At 43.6% G+C, this 19,018-nt stretch overlaps 2 protein-coding genes across 2 annotated transcripts in view; one reads left to right on the forward strand and one right to left on the reverse strand.

Moving 5' to 3' along the window:
- Positions 1-10,057, forward strand: part of LOC149285811 (ras-related protein Rab-26) — a 64,413-nt gene extending 54,356 nt beyond the window's left edge. The window contains exons 6-9 of the mRNA XM_089494986.1: positions 8,475-8,540; positions 8,834-8,890; positions 9,640-9,716; positions 9,955-10,057. Coding sequence (XP_089351112.1) covers positions 8,475-8,540; positions 8,834-8,890; positions 9,640-9,716; positions 9,955-10,057 — 303 coding nt within the window. The remainder of the gene's footprint in view (positions 1-8,474; positions 8,541-8,833; positions 8,891-9,639; positions 9,717-9,954) is intronic.
- Positions 10,058-16,912: 6,855 nt separating this feature from the next.
- On the reverse strand, positions 16,913-17,719 carry LOC149285812 (E3 ubiquitin-protein ligase TRAIP-like). Its single transcript, XM_089494867.1, has one exon. It carries the CDS (start codon positions 17,717-17,719, stop codon positions 16,913-16,915), a length of 807 nt encoding a protein of 268 aa, XP_089350993.1.
- Between the last annotated feature and the right edge of the window lie 1,299 nt (positions 17,720-19,018).

Genomic DNA, 19,018 nt, shown 5'->3' on the forward strand with positions numbered 1-19,018 from the left:
CACGCCATGTTCTCCCATTGTCTCTCCTGCTCCTCTTTTAAGGGAAGAAGAGCATTCAATCTATCTTCTTCCCTCTTAAGCCATTCGGCATCAAGCGTGTGCCCATCATGTTCTCCAAAGTCAAAGAACAATTTTACGACACCGCAGCCCACATCAGTTCTACACTGTGGGCACGTTAGTCTCGGAGCAGAGACTAACCAGTCCAGTATGCAGTCCAGATGGAAAATGTGACCACATGAGATCGCTGCGACACTGGAAGCATTCTCAATCGAGTCTATGCAGATACTGCAGTATGCCCGAATCGGCATGGCTGCACTCGTCTGAATCAATCCGCGAACACACTGTCACCTCCAAACCTCAAGTAAAATGTGTGAACATTCCTCTCTTGTTCCTGCAGTGAGTGTCCTTGGGTTTGTGATATCATAGAGTGACCATTCGATGTCCTATGACCTAGATGTAAATATGCTGAACTGCCTACCAGTGAGTGTTCTAAGGTGTGTGATGTCATAGAACAACCAGTGTATGTCCCATGTCTTAGGATGTAAAAAGCACTTATAAGGCTCATTATAGCTTACTTTTGTATTTTAAATAAATTACGTTTCTAGTATTATTGTAAATTCTTATTACAGAAAAAGAGACCTTTTGAAGTAATAAATAAATGTAAATTACTATTTTTAGTGGCTCGCCTGTTATAAATGCTGCTTGTTATAAATACTAAAACCATAATCATTTGTTGCTCTTGTCTTAGATTTAGGAGCCTATGCCATGCATGTTTAAATTGCTGCACTGCATTAACCTTTACCACTTCTGTTAAGAAGCCGTTCCATTTATCTACCACCCACTCAGTGAAGTTTCCTTCCATTCAATTTAAGACTCTAGTTTTAGACTATGGCTTGGTGTTCTCCCGTTTCTCCTTCTAATAAACTTCCCTCCTGCACTTTGTTAGATCCCTTTGTGTATTTAAATGTTTCTTTTCCGTCTCCTCTCTTCTCTTCCCAATCCGTACCCAACGTGGAGAACCCTTAGTCTATCCCGATAATTTTATTTTTATCCTGACAACCATTCACCATTTTTGTAGGCTTCTTCCAAACCAGCACCAGGTTAAATACACCACTGCTATCAGACACTGGCATTAACCCATTGTGCCAGAATGGCAAGTCAGGGCCTGATGCTGAGAGTTTATGTGACAATATATGACCAGGAATCCTGGCTCCTCTATTTAAGGGTTTAAAATGTTTCTTTGGCACTAATTGGAACGCAGGTTGCTCCCCCCCCCCCCCCCCCACCCCCCGATTGCCTGGGGACTCTGTTACCAATTTCCTGCGTCGCCTTGAAAGTATAAACCCCTGGAGGCAAAATCTAAGTATAACTTTTCCCGGCTGCTTCATTCTCTTCTTACTTTTTAGAAGGTAGAAACTTGGAGAGATTTTCCTCCTGCAGACATTCAGCTGTTATTCAGAGGAACTTCCTTTTCAATCCAACAAAAAATATCCTGTAACAAGAATTTTAATGAATTATCTTCCCACTTTGCTAAATATAAAAAGTTTGGTTTGAAGAGTAAGCATTGCACTTTATAAAGATTTTTAATAATCTGCTTTAGAAGTTAATAAAAACAGTCAAGGAACCCGACTTATGCAGAGTTTTTATGACAAAGCCCCGAGCATGGAGGTCGGTTGGTGGAACCCTCAGTAATCAGGGAATGAGTAAAGCTTCCTTCAGATACATGGAGAATGTGGGTAACAGAAACAGAATTTGCCAGCAGATCAGACCCATTCGGCCCCCGTCGCCCGTTCTTCAAAGCCGTAGAAACTCAAACCTTAATCAGCCGTTGGTCCCGTCTTAGATTTATGAGCTAGTTGTCTATCCCACTGGAAAGCCGGTGGAGTTTGGAATAATCTCTGTTTCTCCCATGTTAGAAGCCTTGTCTCTATTCCTGGAGTCTGACTCCATGAGATCCCGACCTAAATGCACATCCTCACCATCAGCGGGGGTCCCGTCCGACCATCCGGCAGAACGCGCCCTACTGACTATGAGAGTCCCACCGCATTCCCCAAAATAAAATGAATCCTGTTCATTTAAGGTTGATCTGACTCGGATTTAATGTCATTTAATTTATCTTTAGAAACTCCACATACTTTGTGTGCTTTATAAAATATAGTATGCGAGACACGAGTCTGCCCCAGCTGGAAGGGTCTGCTCTCCTGGTTCATAGAAGCCCCCCTTCGGCGTTCCTGAAGTTATGGTTCGCTTGCTATGCTGTGTGCATACGTGTTGATGTGTACCATTACATGCCTCCCCGAGGACGCACATTGTTATATTGTTGCATTCTGACCCATTGTGTGAAATACTAATTAGATTTCGGAGGAAGATGCCAACGTCAGACCCGTAACGGACGGGGGTCACGCAAACACACACACACATACACACTGTGTGAAACACACACCCTGCGAAATGTTCTTAACGCAGAGATTACTTCCCGGGGAGGGATAGCTACAAGTGATCGAATCTACATGAAAATAGACTCCGATGCCTTGGGGCACTTATGGGAAGACCTAGAGAGCGATGGGTAAAGAGCGATTACGAGCTGGGGGCACGAGAGGACATGATCCTTATCACCTACCGAAAGTGACAGCAACCAGATGGCTCTTTAAACCAGGGACATGTACAACCATAGTAAAAAAAAATGCAATGATTTTAATGCGGCCCGCAGTATATGTGAGCCATATTTGACCTTGTTTAAAAAGAAAATATGGCCACCTAAAATGAAAGTATTTTTATTAAAGTATTTATTTTGATTAGCAGCCGGTGCTCTCTTCTGCCAGTGCTTCACATTATTAGCATCAAGGTCCAAGTGAGTATATATATATATATATATATATATATATACACATACCGTATTGGCTCGGATATAGGCCGCCCCTGTATATAGGCCGCACCCTAAAAGTTTGGTGCTTTTTTAAAGAAAAAGTTTTTTTCTTTAAAAAAGCACCAAAAAAACATGCTGCCACTCTGTCCCCCTCCCCGAGATATGCTACCACTGTCCCCCCCCCGAGATATGCTGCCACTGTCCTCCTCCCTCCCCCCGAGATATGCTGCCACTGTCCTCCCTCCCCCCGAGATATGCTGCCACTGTCCTCCTCACTTACCGGAGCAGACTCCCGGGTGTCTTGCGGGGCCGGCGGGGGACATCTACGCAATACGCGTATACAACTTACGGTGCCGGGACTCAGCGGATGTGCGTATTGCGTAGATGTCCCCCGCCGGCCCCGCAAGACACCCGGGAGTCTGCTCCGGTAGGTCGGGGGGGGGCAGAGGTAAAACGCATCGTGCGGACGGTCCGCACGATGCACTTAGACAACCTCCCGTGCCGACACCCCCCCCCGTGGAAAGTGCTGGCAGGGGAGGCTGTCTAAGCGTATCGGGGATTAGGATGCAGGTCCCCTGCACCGCTGCGGGGGATCTGTATCCAAACCCCGCTGCCTGTCCGGCGCCCGAATATAGGCCGCACCCCCACTTTTAAAAACTTAAAGTGGGGGGAAAAAGTGCGGCCTATATTCGAGCCAATACGGTATATCACTAGAACAGGAAGGGTTAATGTCGAAGCTAAACAGACGTGACATTTGCAATGTCTAGCGATCAATAGGAGGAACCAACCGAGCGAGATTAATCATTTATATGAGAGACTGTCACGTGCAGGGTCCCTGCCGGCAGATGTGCCTGACGGGGTGGAGGGATGGGTGCCTGACGGGGTGGAGGGACAGGTGTCTGATGAGAAGGGGGGAAATTTCATTAGAGTTTGAGGAGTCACCAATAAAAAATAACACCAAGGGCAGTACGGAGGTGCTGGGGTTTGGAGCTGCTGATCACGTGGCAGTACGGCTGCCGGCTCGGCTCTCGTGGTTAATAAATTATTTCACTTTTATTAACTTGAAATTAAAGTGCGGAGAATTGCAGAGAGATCTCAGAAAGCCTTCTAGTTATAAAAGCCTCTTTGGGCATCAGTCTTGGAATGAGAGCTGACTTTTAAGAGAGTGATACATACTGACCAATCAGCAGGATCGTTCTGTTGGTTTCCATGGTAATTGCTCCACACTAAGAACTTTGCACCAGAATCACTCTCTATATGTGTATATATTCACTTGCATGTCTGTAGGTACCTCGGCACCCTTCTCTGGGTATATTATATATATATGTTATATCTGTCAACCTTGCCGTCCTAAACTTCACCCGCCATCTTTTAGGGCACATTTTCTGTAGGGGTGTGGTTAGAGGCGTGGCTGGGGTGGGGCTTTACTCAGACTTTTTATGTCACTTTGTACCCTATTGCTGGGTATTTGTGTAACTGAGAGGGGCATTTAGAAGAATAATAATGGGTTTTATTTACCCCGTTTAATTTATAAAGCCGTTTCCTGCTGTTTCTATGCACATTATTGGGGCTTTTAGGGCTGTAGAACCCTGCGATATCCTCATACCCAGCAAACATTCTGAGCTCCTAGAAAAGAGGGGCATCAGGGGAGGAAAGAGGGGCATCAGGGATTTGGGGCCCAGAGAGGAACTGGCCAAATTAAAAGGGTATATGGGAAAGAAAGGCAATGGGGAGCAATGGAGGACAGAAGCTTTTGGGGGCAAAGAGGGACTGTCACTCTTCAAGAGGGACACTTGTGAGGTATACCTTGGTCCTGGTATGATAAGTGGAGAGAATTAAAGGACAGCTGAAGGTTATAATATATTTGAACGATATTCATATTACTGATACTATGTGTCCTGGCGGTCTCGGTGACCTCCTTGTAGTTTGGATGCTGCTTCGACGTGGAGTTAAGAAGCCTTTTCGGTCTGGGACATGGATCTCGTCTCAGCGACTCCCTCGCCCCGTCGCGTCCTCCCGTTCTGGTTTTCTTTGGGTTGTTGCTTCGCTGTGTGGTCTGCGCATGCAGCGGCCTTCGTCTGACTTCACACTGTAATTAGCGCATCATTTTAATTAAGAGGTGAGATGCTGTTCTCACCGCGCTGTGTAATTAGCAGACTCGCAGCTTCTTCCCCGAGGAGGTCTCGCTGCCGAGGGCGTACCCATCGCCAACGGGGTGTGGGGCAAAAATCTTTTGGTGAAGCCTCAAAACCAAATGAATACAGAGGGGCTTACGGTGCCCTAGAAAAAGTGTGATTGAAACCTATTATTAACCGATTATCTTTCATTGGGCATGTTTGGGCTTAAAAAAGCATCCTGTAAACTTTAACTAGCCTTTTGGCTAGTACCGTATGAGGAACCAGATTGCAAGCTCTTCTGGGTACATTGAAACTGACAACAGATGTCATTCCCATTCTGTTCCAATAAACCCCCTTTATCTGCAGATCTGGAGCCGCTGGTTGCTGGCAGTCATGTGATATTTTGGGTGACTTTCCAGGCTCAAACACAACACTAAGCTGATGCTTTATGGCAATGCTAATGAAGTCCGTTCCTCCATAGACTTTCATTAGTCAGAGAGTCCAGCTGGATGATTAAGACTGAGCCATTCTATTGTTCCCCACAGGCAGTATGAGAAGGAGTCGGGGGGGTTTGTCTAGTAGATTGTGGCTCAGATACCAGCAAGAACTCCAAATACGAAAATACAAATGTCTAAGATGCGGCTGCTTGAACACATTATATTATGGGGTGAAAACTATAAGTGTATTAAAAAAAACACTTTTGAAAAACGTATTTTTAATCTGGTACTAGTGATTAAAACTAAATTTGGTGGGCGCTCCCCTTTAATTATGCTCTGACTGTTAACCCTTTACGCAATTTCCTCTGCTACTTTGCATTTAGCAGTTGGTTAATAAATACGTGGAATCTGCAAATAAATTTTTCCCTTTTTGTGATTATCTTTTCAGGATTTTTTTATTTTTTTTTGACTTATCTATGAATTTTTATGTTTTAAATGTTTTAAGTGCAGTTTATTGGCCCAATCAGAGAAAAATGCATGTTATATACAAATATATCACATATATAATATATATATATATATATTATTTAAAAATAAATAAGATTTTTGTTCAAGTGAATTTTTTAATCTGTCACAGTGGGTCTAATAGATGACCCCGGCATGTTCGCTGGACGCATTACAGGACTTTATAATTATAATGCAAACTAGAATTTATTTCCCGGCTTGTTTTTCTCTTTTTAAATGAGCTGTGATAATTAGGTGGTTTTATTTGATACAAGAGGTTGAACATTTATCTATCTATATGTGATTTTATTACTGAAATTCATAATGTTGTTTTTTTTTTGCCGTGGTAATGAACGTTAACGCAGCGGCTTGCATGTTTTCATTGCTGCCATATATTTAAATATACCGCTGTCACGGGCAGAAAATAGGTTTTATTGGAATGAAATAATTAAAATTGTGCTGCGCAGAAAAATACAGTCCTATAAAAGTTTTTTTTTATAGAATTTCTGAAACAAAACAACATTTAACACAATAATCAGTAATTATTTTTTGTATCTTTGTTGTTTATCGATGGGACGTTATGTAAACGTCATGTTTTATTTAGTGTGGTGCCAGGGCGGGGGGGCTGGCTTTGGTTTATTACATGTTCTGGTTAATTTGTTTCATTTAAACTTATCAAAAACCTAACAGTATTCACAACAACAGCAAAAAATCTTGTAATATACCCATGAACGACGATTATTAATATAATTATTTTCTTTTTTATTATTTTTGTAAAAAGGAAATATATTCAGCAATTCTGGAAAATTTAAGTAGGGAGTAGTAAAGCACGTACAACGCACAATTAGACTAGTATAAGGGGTACAAATAACTACTAACGAGGTCCATGAGTTATGTGTTTTTTTAAGATCAATACTTGATAAAACGGTTTAATTTAGCCAATTTATATTGTGTTATTTTTAGTTTTGCAGCTCATATAATGTAATATGTTGTTATAACATTTTCCAAGCCCTGTGTGCTGTATGTTTTGGGGGGTGTCACAAAATACTATTTTTCACTCTGACCCCCCCTGAGCTGTATTTTTCTACCCTCCCCTGGAGTATCTTCATGTTTAGCGCCCCCTGGTGGCCTTATAAGAAGCACAGTCATCCAGCTCATCCACTTTGCGCTTTATGGATTGCATACTAATCTCTTTAAATTAGTTGTGATGTTTTGATGACATCAGTGCAGCAAATCACATGAAAATGTTCAAATGCCGGATTAGGTCACGAATGAGTCCATTTCACGGAAAGAAAACCCTACCGAATATCACTTTGAAGATCATTGATGTCCACTCTAGTTCTGGAGACCACCTCTTAAGTTGTGAAGAAATATCCAAAGAATGATTTAGGGACCTAAACATGTATCCTTGCCCGAGAGACTTAACAACTTACAACTTAAACCGCAAGAGACAACCAGCGCTGAGACATGTAGAACCAAACGTGGACCGTGTTACCAGTTTAACAAAGCAGGAGCCTTCAGTTCCAAAGAAGAGTTTCTGTTCTCGAACCACAGGGCAAGAATATGATGTATCCTTTGTATTTGGTGAAACGTAAACCAATATTGATCCTGACGCCGTATGCCATTCTAGAACCTAGCAGGGTTATTGGAATATTGCATTACATTGTGTCAGTAGCCAATACACTCTACCTCTCCTTATCATTCTTAAATATATTGGTCCACAGCGTAGAAAAAGGAGCCTGGTAAATAATACAAGGACATTAGTATATAGGTAATATAGTTATTATTAGACAGTATATATATATATAGCTCTTCCTAATCATGGAAGATCTGTAACTCTAGGAAAGAGCAGGATTTTGGGTCGCTGCATCTCCGCTGCCATCAAGTGGCCAAATTGGGATACTGCAGGCAAGCTAAGAAGCTGCCGGCCGTCAGGCCCGATATCCCAACAATGTCCTGCGGTTAGAATCATGGTAGACGTTTCTGTGAAGGCGTATGATGGGTTACTCCGGCACTTAAGCTGTCGGTGATAAAGTTGAAAGTTGTGTTACTGGAAGGTTTTTTGAGTCAAGGAAATCTTCACGCTTTAAGATCCTGGTGTGAATTGTTACTTCTCGCTGCCTGCTAATACTAATGTTTAGCACCCCGGCAGAGTGCTGTCGGACTGATTGGCGGAAGGCTGGCATTTCAGCTTATCATACGTGCATTCCTAGTTAAAGATGCTGTTCCAGTTTCTCCACTGAATTTAACATTTTCCTGACTAAATGGGACGGGCATACAGGCAGCCAATGGCCGAATGGGTCTGATCTGTCATCAAATTCTACGTTTATATGTTTCTAGAGTCATTCTTTATTCATGTTAAACTTTGCATCATTTAGAATCTTTTAAAGGAATGTTTGTCAAGTGACAAAAAAAGCATTAATGAATAGGCTGTTGCCATAGAAACTGAAAATGCTTCAGTGCCGTTTTAAATTTTTTATTAACCCTTTAGAAGAACGAATAAAAATACAGATCTGCTATGTCTAAACCTTCTGTCTCCTGCGTCTGTAGGCCTGGTTAACAGAGATTCACGAATATGCGCAGAAAGACGTGGTTATCATGCTTCTAGGAAACAAGGTGAGTTCCGTGCTTATATTCTACATGGAAAAGTCCTTTCTTCTATAGCGAGATTCAAAAGTCAGCAACGCCTTCATAGAAATGCTTTTTATTGGTGCAAGAAATTGCATTTTAGAGAAAGCAGGTAACGAAAGGGGAAAGAGAAGATAAACCCAAATCCTTTTTTGGACGACTAGAGGATTGTTTTTCTTCTAAAATATAAGACGTGTTTCGGCTTCTTACACTTAAAGAGTTAAGAGTTTGTCCGTTCCGCATTGCGTTTACGTAAGTTTTTTCTGCGTGTTTTGCTGCAGGTGGACTCTACTCACGAGCGAGTGGTGAAGATGGAAGACGGGGAGAGGTTGGCTAAAGTAGGTTTATTTAAATGGATCTGTCGCTTGCCCAAATAGTTTACTGTTTATTTCATAGCTTTGGCTAGCGGGCAGAAGAGTAAACACATATTAAAAGCCCACATGGCAACAGCCATCCTAATCCCCTGTTCTTGGGATCTATATGGTTATTCCTCCCCATTGATATCTCTCTTGCTGATTGGTTCACGCAAGGTATACAGGAAACTGTTTAGATATTACTGGTCCTGCCACAGGCTGCCACCTTCTGCAGCGTCCATAAGGTTCATTTTAAATATAGTTATCTCCAAAAGCTGCGACAATCATTTTTTCTTTAAAGATACAGGAACTCTGTTCTCGCTCTCGAGGACCTGCATACTAATAGAGAACCAGGGAAACTTGTGATTTACCCGAGTTGTCCCACGTTACCCAGGTTCTTCAACAACATCCTTCTCATGGAACTCACCGGACTTCCAAGCGACTTCCCTGAGTGAAGGGCTGAGTTATCCCTTTAAATTTAAAGTCACCTTGGGGTGTCACCAGGCCATTTAACGCCTCCCAGTAAAGAGACTCCTTAGGACTTCTGAGGTCCCATAGGACGTAATCTTAATCCTATGCCAGAGACGGCCGACACGTTCCTCAGGAAAGAAGTTGACTTGTTGCTCCAACATAGGGGGGGTTAGAGCATTTACAGCACGCATTCTACATGAACGCGGGGGGCTACGGTACAGCGCTGAAAATGCCGACCACCAAAGTACGTTGTGTTTTTGCAGGAATACGGTGTGCCGTTTATGGAAACCAGTGCCAAGAACGGGCTGAACGTGGAGTTGGCTTTCACAGCTATTGCAAAGTAAGTTCATTATTTGGTGGCTTTGTGTGGAGGGATTTGTGGCGCTTTGCTCTGTACTTTTGCGTAGTGTGAAGAGCGTCACGAATCCAAATCTAATGCGGGGAGAGGGGTTTATTTATTTTAAAAACCGATTCCGCCCCGTCTAGTCGGCCCATTCCTGCTGTAAAGAGCCAAAACTTAATAAAGTGACCTTTTCTTTATTTACTCCCCCCTTTTTTTTATCGTCTTCTCCTACAAGGGAACTGAGGCACCGGTCTATGAGGCTACCCAACGAACCCAAATTCAAACTCCACGACTACGTAAAAAAAGAAGTAAAAGGGTCAGGGTGCTGCAAATCCTGATTTCTCTGACTCCGATGGAGAAGCAGGGACCTGGAATTCTGTACAAAGACTGACGAGTACATTCAGCATCTGCCGCGGTGGTCTGCCTCTGAAACGGCCCACCGCGCACAGCCTCTATCCCAGTGGAGATCATCTCTTGTCTGTGCATGTCTGTGTTTGTAAGTCTGTGAGGGTAGAAATCCGACGTGTTGAGCAAAAGGACGTGTAAATCCGGCTTGGACCATAGGTCCGAAAAAACGCACAGCTGTTGATATATCTCGTTGCCGTGGTGTTTAAATGTTTCTTTAGACGTAGCTTCTTGTTTCGTTTAACATTCTGCCTAAATGCATGCAACGCGGTCCTCGCGGTAAGGCTTTTCACGCCAGAGCATAGCCAACGCGTTTTGAAACATACCGCTGGCCAAGCGGCAGCTCTGAAACATGGAGTTATTCTAGACTTGCGCTCCAGCAGAAGACATACGCCGGCGTAACGGAACCTTTGGAGCTTACAGGTAGAGACAGGAACGGACGGTTCCAGGGATCTCAGCAATGAATGTAAAACGGAACTCATCCGACGCAGCAATTTCGGAGCCGTAGACATTTAATCTGGGGCACCCGAGACCGAGAGGACATAAGTCTCTGCTTATCTAGAAGATGTCCTTTTGACTGCGTAAGCAGCTGTATCGCTGGTCTGGGTTCACGGCTTCTGTATTCACTCGATCAACGGTTAAACGTTCCAAATTAATTTACGGAGAATAGGCAGATTCCAAATTAACAACAAAGCTGGATATCCCCCCCCTTAAGCCAATACCGTTGAGCACGACAGGGTAAAGTGATATCAGCAGTACTGGGTAGTGTTAAAAGCCACAGGCTTCCTAGAGGATCATGGGAAAAAATAACTGCCTCTGTTGCCTGTCTGTCTCGATGCCGAGATCTACAATTACCTGAACAAAATCCTTACTGGCTGCCCTTAACTTCGTACCAGCATGTTCTATGTTACGAAGAATTATGTCCTTTTAACCCCGCGTTTGCTTGCAGTCCACCGGTTCCGCTCCACCTGCCGCGGAAGAGGTTTAAGCAGCGGTTCCTCCAGTGATGACAGCTCCAGACATCGCTCAGTGTTTACACTTTTTTGTAATATTTGAATTAAGGTTACGCTTTGAAACTTTTGAGTCTTATTCTTTTCAGAGGAGAATCGCTGCCGACTATAGAAAGACACAAGCCTTGTAGGAAGTAATAAATTCTTGCTTTATTCAAGGAGATGACATTGTACAGCATCAGACGTTAATAGCGTGTTAATAAGGAGGAGTAGTCCAAGACCTGATATTTTCTATTTAAATGACTCCATGCTGTGTTTAACATGATCGGCAGTGCCAGATCCCGTAAACAGAATATATGATGGATTATGACTCGTGTAACAGTAAAACATGCATTATACGGGGGGCTATTACAAGGTGCTGCTCAATCTACGCCAACATCAGGTAATTCAGCATTAGAAGCCACAATCCCACTACTGTAACCCAAACCCCCCTTCCTCTTTCCACCACCTAGGCTCGCAGGAGATGCGCCTGGCCCCGGGAGTATCGCACGCATGTGCAGTGGTGCAGGAGACATGTTTAGCCAAGAATCTGCTGCAAGCCTAAATTTGGGCAGAGAAACCACATAAGCAGAGATATCCTTATGAATCCTTCCCCGCATTATTTCAAGACACTATCTGCATGTAGGTTATGGCTGGAGTACCTTTACGATGTTTAATGCACCACAGGTACATTTCTCTTATTCTACGATTTAGAAATAAGGGCCACACATCAGCCTCATTCTGCTCACTAACCACAACACACCAAAGGGAGCAGCATGCGGGGTTCTCACCAAACTGCTGCACTGTTACCCCTTTATGTAAATAGCTTTGTAGGTATGAAGGGTCTTTAAACCTCCTGGATATAAGACTTTAGGAGCTTTGGTTCCAAGTAGCCTGTTAATGATCTGGTTTAGTTTCCTTCTGGAGGAGCCTCAGACACGTCGTAACAGCAAATGCGTAAAACGCACTCAGATGAGGTGTCAGAAAATTTTTTGTTGTATCATCACCGGCTCGCAGGAGAATAAATAAATCTAATTTAAGATTCTTAAAAAACTGTTCCTTACCTTAAATCCGCAGCCTCATCCCATCCGATGACCTAAAGACATTATAAAGAGCTGTAAGATTACGAACGAAGCGTTTCATGTAACAACGTCTATAGTGTCATGTGCAGCGTCTTCAGATATTGAGTGATATCAGGTACTGCCCGAGCAATACTCATTTGAGGTGTCAGAAGTTTTAATATCATCCTATAACACGCACAGCCCCCCCGCCTTAGCTACATAAAGCCGTCTCGTTAGCGCAGCGGTATAACGGGAGGATTTATGTTCTGTTATCTTATAATAAAACTCGGCTCCGAGATCTCTACACCTTTACAGACCAGGAGTTGAGGATTCTCTAGTTTCTTAAAGAAAAAGATTATAGATTACCTCTCTCTTTACGAGACGGTTTCCGAATCAGGTTTGACTCATTTGTTCCTGCTCTGTGCCAACCAATCAGGTTTGACTCATTTTACCACGGAGTATCGCTGTAAGAAAAGAAACATTATCAGCCTCATGCAAAGTTACTGTAACAAGTCTGTTTACCCAAATCAGGTGAATCACGAAGCCGTTTCATATGAGGTATAAGGATTTTAGGCGCATCACTGACAAAGAACAACACGAGAGGGAATAAAACTCACCTGGTCTTTAAGGAGGGCGATAATCGCAGACCGCTGCCAGGCAGCACAGTAGTTGAGCCCCAGGAAACATGGCGGCCACTGGGGGGGGGGGTGCAAAAGTTAAAAATGTTAAATTATGCCAATCTGAAGCTTTAAACACAATACCAAAACGCTATGCATATAAACATGTTCTGTAGAGCATGACAATAAATCACTTTCATTGTTCGTCCATTATTATCCGATAAAGGAATCACATCTCGCTGGAAGAGCATTCTGAAACATGTCAGCCATAAAGTAGCTGATGAGGAGAGCAATCAGCCTGAACATCCCTTTGAAGAAGTGATGCAGTTCCCATAGCAACCAACCTGGTCCTTTTCTATTAGGCCTCAAAAATAATCACATGAAAATACAAAAAAATAAGACATCTCCTATTGCACCAGGCTTGCAGTTTTCACTTATATAGTTATGGTCATTGGTTAGGGTTTATCGTTACACATATAGCGCTTCTCGTGGTGCATAGTAGGCTTTGGACTGCATGACTGCGACGCGTGTTTAGTGTATACAACGATGTGGCAATGGGCAGACTACAATTCCCAGAGTTCCCGGGGAGGGAAGGGCTTTGCGAGAGGGGCTTTGGCTTGGTCACGAGAGGCTGCAAAATATGTCTGCAAACTGAAAGACAAAACTGACCAGGAAAGGGTTAACTATCCATGTACTATGGTGGGCTTCATTTCCATTAACCCAGAAGCAGGGATATCAACCATAACTGGGAGCAAAAGCACCAACTGGGAGTCTTATATATGTCACAGCGGCGGGGGGAGGGGGAATAGGAAAGAGTCAGCTCCAGACTGTGTGACCCTGAGAATCTGCCCCCGAGACTGGGGCAAAAACCCTGAGTCTTAAGGGCAAACTCAGAGTTTTCCCAAGGTATAGCGATGACATACATCAGAGTTTCCAAAAATTAACCAAAACCCTCCAAAAACAACAAATTAAAGTTGGGACACCACGAGCAATTTCTCCTGAGCGCCTATTTTTCTTGTTCCATTGGGGAATTTACTATTTCAGAGTTTTGTTTTTGTAGGTAGCGGGGGCGCCCGCTCACCCTGGCTGCGAGAGAGCCTTTTTTTCCCCAGCAGAAACAGCCAATAGAAATCATTCCCATTCATTTGAGTGGGATTTCCTGTTTTCCCAGTGATGTCATCAGGCAGTGTTACACCGACAGGTCCCCAACTCTACAAGACCTTGAACAATTAGTTCCTCGTCACAGCCTGCATTACATAAAATATACATTATGAATGAGTATATAAGGGGTCTATAAGGGGTCTCCTGTAACCCGTACAATGCCATAGATTCACTGCACCCCGCGCTGTATATCCCCAGCCTATCCAGCGTTCTGTATACCAAAACAATATAATTTGCCAACCTGATTTGCCAAATAAAATACGTCTTTTGGTAGCCGGCCCAGTCGGAGGTCACACCGTAGCCCCCATAGAGATGCTGCGGAAAGACCTTGAGAGCCGTTCACACCAGACATGCTAGGAATATGGCTGAGATTAAGCGTTTCTGTAAGGAAGAACGGTCCAAAACTCCTGAACGTTGCACGGGCCGGATCCGCAGCTACCGGAAGCGCTTGTTTGAGGTTTGGCGGGTTATTAAATCCAAGGGTTCTCTTACTCGCCCAGCACCGGGAATGGTTAACGTGTGCGCTCAACAAATACACGAAAGATGATGAAGCACGTTGTGGTTTCTATACTGTAATGCGGATCATGTTGTATGAATTAACGCAGAAAAGCCGGCAATTCCAGGGGATTAAATCCAGGTGCTCCATTGTACAGCGCTGCAGAATATGAAGGTGCTATACAAAACAATAATAATAATAGGTGTTAGATACTGCATCTATGCCTTGATGTCATCACCTCACCCAGACTTTCACCTGTTATTTAAACACCAGATAATGTAATTACCCCGATTATATATAGTATATATATATATATATATATATATATATATACACATACATGCATACAGTCAGATCCCACCGGTGTATCTGGATTATGTTCACCCCTAAGTCAAATGAACGAGATCTATCCACTAAGCTTTTCCACTAGTGGGGACATCTACGCAATACGCGTATACAACTTCCGGTGCCGGCACATCCGCTGAGTCCCGGCACCGGAAGTTGTATACGCGTATTGCGTAGATGTCCCCCGCCGGCCCCGCAAGACACCCGGGAGTCTGCTCTGGTAAGTCGGGGGGGGGGGGCAGAGTGGCAGCATATCTCGGGGGGGGGGACAGTGGCAGAATATCTCGGGGGGGAAGGAGGAGGACAGTGGCAGCATATCACCGGGGGGGGGGGGGGCAGTGGCAGCATATCTCGGGGGGGGAGGAGGACAGTGGCAGCATATCTCAGGGGGGGGAGGACAGTGGTAGCATATCTAGGGGGGGAGAACAGTGGCAGCATATCTCGGGGGGGGGGGGAGACAGAGTGGCAGCATGTTTTTTTGGTGCTTTTTCTTTAAAAAAGCACCAAACTTTTAGGGGGCGGCCTATATCCGAGCCAATACGGTATTAGCCATATGTGGCAGTGTGCTCATGTGCATTTATTCAAATAAAATATATTCCCATGATCCTTCTGTGTAAAAACCCAAAATAAATAGAAAAAAAGAGTTTGCAAGTTCGACAGAATTAATGTCCGCGAGTGCGGACATTTAACTGTTGCAGCGGGAGACCAGCGGATCATGGGAATATATTTTATTTAAATAATTAATAAATGAAAATGAACACACTACCACATATGGCTAATATATGTTCGGACAGAATGCTGCCTTCTGTTGGTTTTACATTGAGTAGCATAATAACTTATTAAGCTACTCAATGTATCTAACCAACAGAGGGCAGCATTCTGTCCGAAGTTATAATAAGTTATTATACTAAGTTAAATGTCCGTACCAGCGACTTTGATGGTCGCTGGCACGGACTTTTAACTGTTGCAGCAGGGTCCCAGGTTTTTTTTCTTTTCTTTATTCTGCATAGCAACTAGTGGTAAGAGGTCGTGTGAGTGAGCCTATTGGTCGCTTGCACGGCTCTTTACCCTACGGATTTCTGCTCCCGTTATCCAACGCAGCATCGCAGGGGTTAACGGGAGCGGAAATCAGGAGTTAAAAAAGCCGTGCAAGTGAGCCTATTGGTCACCTGCAGGGTCTTCCTCTGGCATCAACCATTGGCTGATGGCAGAGGAAGACCCTGCAGGTGACCAATAAGCTCACTCACACTGCCCTGTAACCCCTGAACAGCGGATTTCCGCTTCAGTCAACTCCCGCGATGCCGTGAAGCTAAGGTAGGGACCGGGGAGATTAGTAGACGAAGGCGAAGATTCTTCGTGTGTGAGTCTTCGTCTTCGCCTACGTTTTACCGGCACTGTCTTCTCTTCTACGTGTCTTCGGAACGTACACGAAAATGCACTCTTCGTGTTCGTTTTCATGTTCGCCCGAAGACGAATGCACAAGTCTAGTCATCAGGCAGTCGCTGGCCTTAAAGTGCCAGGGCCACTTTGTATCTGCCAATCCAGTGCCATCTGAGAGTGCTGTTTTATATTCTATTGTAAAGACTTGTATCAAGAATTTATAATCGATTGGCACAAGTGAACTTCTACAAAGCTGCATAATATGATGGTGCGATATAAATTAACAAATTATAATACCTGTAATATGAATAGACACAGTGTTAAAATGTTACATATGTAATTTGTTGGAGTCATATACCTTCCCCCTCATGTTTAAGTTCTACACTGTATTAACCTCTACCACTTCTACTGAGAGGCTGTTCCACTATATGATGTCACATATTACCTCTTTCAATCTATTCAATTAATTTAGCCAATGGCCTAACCATGCAACATTGGCTCCATATTGTAACAATTAAAATGTTCCAGAGTGTCTTCTAATGCTTCTAATGCAAACAGACTTTATTGGGAGCATGTCTACACCAGTTTTTGATTTTCTTTGGATGAGAAAAGTAGAAAATGAACAACTCACAGAACGGATTTAAAGATATTTATTTACTTAACTTAACTATAATTAACTATAAAGCTTCTCACCACCCAGAACCCAGAAGAAGTTCAGATGTTACATGGGAAGGTGAAATCAAGGTCCATATTGTGCCCTGCGACGAGTGGCACGGACCTTTGTAAGCTTGCGTCCAATGCGAGCAGCCCTCTGAAATACTGGAGGACGGATGATATCCTTGGACGCGGTAGGGAAATCAAAAGAGTTTGTGAAGACTTCGCCAGGGAGGCGAAGCTTTGGTCGTTGGAGACCGATGGGAGCCGGGATGTTAAATAGCCGACGACAGATGGCTTCATTGGCTGCTAGTGCTGAGTGACTAGTTTCCTGCTGGAGATGGTTTTTCCTTTTAAGGTCCATCATTTCATGGTGTGCATTCTGGTCCTCCAGCTGGGTGGCTCTTAGCTCGTTTTGAATGGTGTTAAACTCCATCAAGGTGGCATTGAGCTCCTGTTGTAGTCTCTGAAATTCAGCCTCGGCCGTCTGCGCTCTGTTGTTAGAAGCGTCCAATTCCCTTTTCAGGTAGTCGTTCAGCGCTGCCGATTCTTTGTGTGCCTCCTTCAAACGATGATATTCTTTTGTTGCAGACACACAGTATTCGGCCAATTGTGCCAAAGCTTCTGGCGATGATCCTATTTGTCTCATCACTGCCTCCACGTCTGGTCTCTGAGACTGCAGCACCTTTTCCACTTTCTCCATAGATTTTAGTTTCTCTTTTAGAGTCGCAGTTTCCTCCATGGAAGCCTTTCTTTCCAACTGGTGTTTATTTAGAAGCTTTAGTTGTTCTTCTTGCGTTGAATACAAGGCTTCCATGTCCCTTATGCGCTTCTCCAAATCCTCTATCTCGGCGTTGGCCAAATCCAACAGGTGCTGCTCAGAACGCGCCATGTTCTCCCATTGTCTCTCCTGCTCCTCTTTTAAGGGAAGAAGAGCATTCAATCTATCTTCTTCCCTCTTAAGCCATTCGGCATCAAGCGTGTGCCCATCATGTTCTCCAAAGTCAAAGAACAATTTTACGACACCGCAGCCCACATCAGTTCTACACTGTGGGCACGTTAGTCTCGGAGCAGAGACTAACCAGTCCAGTATGCAGTCCAGATGGAAAATGTGACCACATGAGATCGCTGCGACACTGGAAGCATTCTCAATCGAGTCTATGCAGATACTGCAGTATGCCCGAATCGGCATGGCTGCACTCGTCTGAATCAATCCCCGAACACACTGTCACCTCCAAACCTCAAGTAAAATGTGTGAACATTCCTCTCTTGTTCCTGCAGTGAGTGTCCTTGGGTTTGTGATGTCATAGAGCAACCATTCTATGTCACATGACTTAGATGTAAATATGCTGAACTGCCTACCAGTGAGTGTTCTAAGGTGTGTGATGTCATAGAACATAAGGCTCATTATAGCTTACTTTTACAAATCAATGAAGTTGCTAGAATTGTTATCATTTTTTTTTTATTACAGTAAAGAGTACTTTTTTATAAAAAAAAAATACATTGGTTGCCATGCTGAGAACACTGTTTCCAGGTTAAAAAAATAAATAAATGTAAATCACTTCTTTTAATCCCAAAAGCAATCCCTCTTTTTTGCCCCTTTATACAGCTGTAAAGACTCACCGTAATCGTTAATTTTGTTTTAGATTTAGGAGCCTAAATATAGGGCTGTCTTAAAAATGTTGCATAAGTCGATTTCCTTGACTCTTGACTTTTTATTAGCTCCTAATGCAGGTTTTGTTTAAATCTTTCCTACTTGAGAGAGTTTTAAATGTTCTTCTGTAGTTTGGGTTTTGGTACGGGCTTTACTCTGCATGATCTCTTTCTCACTGATACTATATGTCCCGGATAAAACTCCTGACGGTGTGCAAATAAATAATATCACTTCCTAATCATGTGTGTTTATGGATATCTGTAACTCAAGGAAAGAGCAGGATTTTGGGTCGCTGCATCTACTCTGCCATCAAGTGGCCAAATTGGGATACTGCAGGTAAGCTAAGAAGCTGCCGGCCGTCAGGCGCGATATCCCAACAATATCCAACACCTGTGGTTAGAATCAAGGTAGACGTTTCTGTGAAGGCGTATGATGGGTTACTCCGGCACTTAAACTGTCAGTGATGAAGTTGAAAATCGTGTTACTGGAAGGTTTTGTGAGTCAAGGAAATCTTCATGGTTTAAGATCCTGGTGTGA

Source organism: Sceloporus occidentalis, unplaced genomic scaffold (assembly GCF_023333645.1).
Source record: "Sceloporus occidentalis isolate IW3139 unplaced genomic scaffold, rSceOcc1.0.p SCAF_76, whole genome shotgun sequence".
NCBI lineage: Eukaryota > Metazoa > Chordata > Lepidosauria > Squamata > Phrynosomatidae > Sceloporus > Sceloporus occidentalis.